The sequence below is a fragment of the Vanessa cardui genome, chromosome 6 (assembly GCF_905220365.1).
Source record: "Vanessa cardui chromosome 6, ilVanCard2.1, whole genome shotgun sequence".
Classification (NCBI taxonomy): domain Eukaryota; kingdom Metazoa; phylum Arthropoda; class Insecta; order Lepidoptera; family Nymphalidae; genus Vanessa; species Vanessa cardui.
In genome coordinates, this window is record NC_061128.1 from 13724047 (window position 1) to 13729351 (window position 5305).

Below are 5305 nucleotides of genomic sequence, written 5' to 3' on the forward strand. Positions count from 1 at the left end.
GGAGGTTTTTAATTTGTCTAGCTGTGCGTTTATAGTTGGTTACGACGTTTTCAGGCCTTTTATGTATAAATTAAAACTCATTTCATAGGTAACTGATTTCAAACAGCTTAGCTTTAAATGGATACGAATTTTTTTTCTCTTCGTTGCTGTATATCGTGTTTGACGTAACACTAGCTTAGAAATATAGCTTGTAATTATGTACATAAATTTTATTTTTATATTTTAGTATGATACAACAATCGATCCACATTGTTGTTTATATGGCACAATATAATTAATATACCTAATTGTTGTTGTACTATTCCTATGCTTACAAGTTCGGATATTTTTTTAAATACCAGGTTTCTGTTGATATAAATACAAATCACCTTTATTATGAACGTGTTAGATACTTTTATTAAAATATTTTATTTGTATAAATAATAAGTTCAGTCATAGTTTTAATTGTAAAAAAAATGTACGAATACAGTGTAATTAACAGCTTACTTTATACGCCGAGGTACGTATCGCTATACTAGATTTCGAACTATTTTCTAGTTAACATATTGTGTGAACATTATTATTACTAGAATTACAATGAAATTGGGAATAAAGCAATAAGTGTAATAAAATTAAAGATATTGCATGCTTGATGGTACCAAATAAAGTCAAGGCTATTCTGATCTGGGTTTGATTTAGATATTGTTTGACCGGGTTTCGTAAACCCATATTTATAATAAATATCAAAGTATCCGTCTTTTGATATGCATCCCATATATGTGTACGTAAATATCATGATATATATATCATGATATACACGCTGAATATTATCGAACTCTCAGTATGACCTATATATATATATATATATATATATATATATATATATATATATATATATATATATATATATATTCTTTTAAAAATAAATGATTTGATATCATACATAAAAAATATACCAAAGTGGTTTATGTGTGTGATAGAATATTGACATAGTCTTTATAATGTTGTACATTACAAATAATAAAGACAAGGTGACATGATATATCAAAGGTAATCTGAATCAAATTTTTAAGGATATAAAAAACATTAATTAACTTTTTTCCGGGTATAAAAAGGTGTTGGAGTTATAAAATAAATACGTTCAGACATGTTTTGTGTTGATGTATGGACCATTTTATCTTTTATATCAATTATTTTACAAACAAGTAATTAATTAGAAACGAAAGATGTATACAAAACTTTAGTAAGAGCCTATAAATGTCCCGTTGTCGGACTAGTCTCTTTGTTAAGGCGACGTTGGTGACAAATATGTTGTAGAGAATGGTTTTTAAGGCATTCATACAATTCCTCGGCGTATTTTGTAGACGATTTGTACATAAATGATTACGTGGTTAAATTAAAGAGCTATCAATATTATTCGTACTTTTAATTATCCTTCTTATTTGTAAGTACCTACCTAGAATCGACCTAAAAAGATTTTAATGTAATAATAGGATTGAGTATTATTAATAAAGTGGTACATTTATATTTCTATACTAATATTATAAGAACACAAGGCTGTTTGTCTGTTAAACAAAAACAGCATTTTGTATGATAAGACTTAGGATAAATGGACCACCTGATGTTATGTCGTCATCACCTTCCATAGACATACGTTTCGTTGAAAGAAATATTATCCATTCCTTGCATCGGTATCTATCAACAGGGGATCTAAGAAGCTACGTCTTTTGTGTAGTTCCACGGGCCCAAATACCCTTTAAACCATATCACAAGAATATTGAGTACCTATTGCTATTTGGTAGAATATCTGATGAGTAGGTGGTATCAATAATGCTGCGCTTAGCCTATACCCTACTTTATTTTATTGGTTTATATATTGACTGCACTCCGATGTAGCGCAGCAATGAATTTATTTATATTAAATTCACAACATTATTAATAGATGAATATAATAAGTTAATAACATAAAAGGTTATACCTTATATATGTACAACGGGCTTAAGAAAACCTTTACTCATGTTTAACGATAACTCCTTAATTTGTATATCTTGGTCTTATTTTTGTTAATTTGCAGTTGTAAAATAGTATAAAATAAAATATTGTTGTCGTAACAATTTTATTTTAGAACGTTAAACGTCACATTGACACTTAATTGTTATCAACAACCAACAACAAGTTTATTGTGAAGATGGCGACGACTGGAGTTGGCTTTCGATGGTTAGATATTTTAGAAAAGGAGTACGACAAAGCATGCGTCGAATTAGATGCTTCTTTGTGTAAGTACCATATACAATTAACAAATAAACTTAGCATTTTTTACATAATGCTTTTATGACTTTCTTCATTTACATTACATTACACAGTGTTTCTCTCTTTATTTGTGTATAACAATGTTTTATTGGATTGCTGGCTATTAATTATCATCAATTGTTTGTTAGTCTACAAAAAATAATATGGCTTAATGAAGAAAATATCAATATTCAAATGTAATACAAAACGTCAAACAGATTCTGTCTCATATTTGTGTTAAATAATTTCTTCTTCATAATTTACACTGTAATTTCCTTTATACTTGGAAAATTGTTCGCTCTGTCATTGGCTGTAGTTTCTATCTTATAATATAGTCCATAAAAGTATTTATAAATCACATTACATGATTTTAATGTGATATTTAATTGGAATAATTTAAAAAAACAAAGCTATGTTATTATTTACAGCGGAGTTAGATACAGAAGACCCAGAAGTAGTATTTACGTCTCGCCAGAAGATTGCAACTCTAAGTTCATGCTTTGCACAGCTGACTCACAAGGCTCTAACAATTTTTCAAAACAGTGCTAAGCTAGAGGTATGTGCACCATATTCATTCATCCTTAACATTTAACTGTTTTCACTGTATACTGTCATATATACAAGGACCAAGTACCAAATGTATCTCTTACCAAATTATATTTTGGTTCTTGTATTTCATCACTAAATATAATATGAAGTTATGATACAAATAACATATAAAAAACTAATGTAAAAGTAAAATTTTATTGTAACATCATGTAACAGTCAGCCAGAATTAAAATAATTTAGCATTGCTTTATGTACCTAGTTAAACTTTCTCCAGACAATTATAAAGGGAGACAATAAAACACATCTTAAAGATGAGATTATATTATACAGGATAATAATATAATAAGTACATAAATTAATAACCATTTTATATATGTACCTATATAGTCATATGGATTATATATTTTATAAATAGCTCACTACAAGTTGAAATGTTTTTTGTAAAGTCCTACAAGATAAGTAATAAAGCCCACAATATATTATGCTTCGATGTTGTAGTATGAAACGAAGTTGCTTCCATCATATCCATGCTTATATCTTTTAAGTATGCAATAGATTTAATGTGGTTTTCATCATATTATCTATCATCATACATGCATATTTACATAGAGAGAAGCTTAGAATTCCAAATTTCCTAGGCAGAAAACTAAAAGACTTTTTCTTCTAATGCTTCTATCCAAGTGATGTGTCCGGCCCCTAGTTTCCTTCAAAGTTATTTTAGGATTTCATTAAACTCTATATGAGTTTTAAATAAATAATAGCAGTGTCTTCACTATCACTCATTGAAGATATTGGATTTTAAACTAACATGGTTATTTTTATTATTAAAGTTATTAATTTCGGGATATTTACCATGTTTTTTATTTTTGTTCGGTGGAGCTCGATATTTCGACATTGTCTACGAATGTCTTGTTCACGAGACTGAATTATGCAAACCCCCGCAAAATAAAAATAAAATAAAAAATTCGCGAATTGATACGGTGAGTTTCGTCTGCAAAACACGGGATCGAGTGTCGAGTGTACATAAAATAAATTCAACTAGTGACAATGGTAGGGGTGACAATAGTAGTGGTGACCGGTGTTTACGTAGCAAACGTACAAGAAAGGAGGTAGTTCGATACGGACACCTCTAACATTATCAGCATCTACCCGCACACTTCAGTCTCGTGAACAAGACATTCGTAGACAATGTCGAAATATCGAGCTCCACCGAACAAAAATAAAAAACATGGTAAATATCCCGAAATTAATAACTTTAATAATTGAAGATATTGTCTGGATATATTTTCAATTATATCTTATACTTAATTGTTGCTGCTAAGGTAACACATATTCACTAGTATTTGACCACCAGGAAATGGCAATCACTGTATTAAGCAGTAAAACTAAATAATATTGTTGTGGTAACATTTTAGAGTTGCCCCAAGTTACATGATACTGATGTAAAATGTAGGAAATCTTATTAAACTTATTTAATTAAGAGGGTTTTACATCCTAACACAATTACTCACAAACAAAGACACTTAGTGCAGTAACTTGACCCTAGTTTTTCTAGGTTTTAGGACTAACCACTGTGGAAGTTTACTAACACCTGGCTAGAAACTGCATGGTTAACAATATTTAATAACTACATGCATGTTAATTTTTTTATTAACTATAATTATTGGTAGGTTAGTCTTCTCATAAAACTTAGGTTATAATATCTTTCGCTCTGGGCTATCAGATGGTTGATAAATTAAATAGTTTATTTTTAATATAGTCTTTTTTATCTTTACAAAGAATTAGCAATATCCTGTATTAATTACATTCCATTGTAGAGAATTATCACACCGTCACAGTCTTAAGAGGGTTGGACGAAATTGACATCAATATTTAAAAAAATGTCTTGCATTTGACTTACTTGAACTTAAACAAGAACAAAATCAGCAGAACAGAGAAAATTCCAAAGGATTTTTCTAGAATGATTCAACAGTAATTCAAAAATGTAATTGTAATTACATTTTGTTTTTTTTTTTAAGTATATGCATTTGTGTTTCTTTATTACACATTATTAAAGGATAAAATATTTTTGACCATAACTGCCCATAAAAATAATGCAATTGTTTTTTGTTTTTTAAAATATGTAAAATCTTGAATTTTCATAACTTATAAAAAATCTGGAACTAAATTGAATGCTCCTGGATCTGTCCCAATTATTTATTAAGCCTGTTATTATTTACTCCAAATTACTTTTTTACCTTGTTAAAAGTTTTATGTACATTTTTATCAAATGGTATAAAATTAATTATAATAGGCATTGTTGCACTAAAATTTTGGAAATTATTTTTGTATAATATTCATTCTACTTTTAAAATAATATTATTATTGAAGTGTTTGCATCTATTTCCAGTAGTACAATTAATTATTCTCGACTGATATATGAGTCCTGACATTACACACTTCTCACATTGTTTATATCAAAGGAATAATAAAGGGAAAAAGCTGGCAA

At 28.5% G+C, this 5305-nt stretch overlaps 1 protein-coding gene across 2 annotated transcripts in view; it reads left to right on the forward strand.

Moving 5' to 3' along the window:
- Nucleotides 1-2132: 2132 nt before the first annotated feature.
- The window catches only part of LOC124530263, a 51685-nt gene continuing 48512 nt past the window's right edge, over nt 2133-5305 (forward strand). For both annotated transcript variants that reach the window (XM_047104331.1, XM_047104332.1), the window contains exons 1-2: nt 2133-2255; nt 2697-2824. In XM_047104331.1, coding sequence (XP_046960287.1) covers nt 2168-2255; nt 2697-2824 — 216 coding nt within the window. In that variant the 5' untranslated portion in view covers nt 2133-2167. The remainder of the gene's footprint in view (nt 2256-2696; nt 2825-5305) is intronic.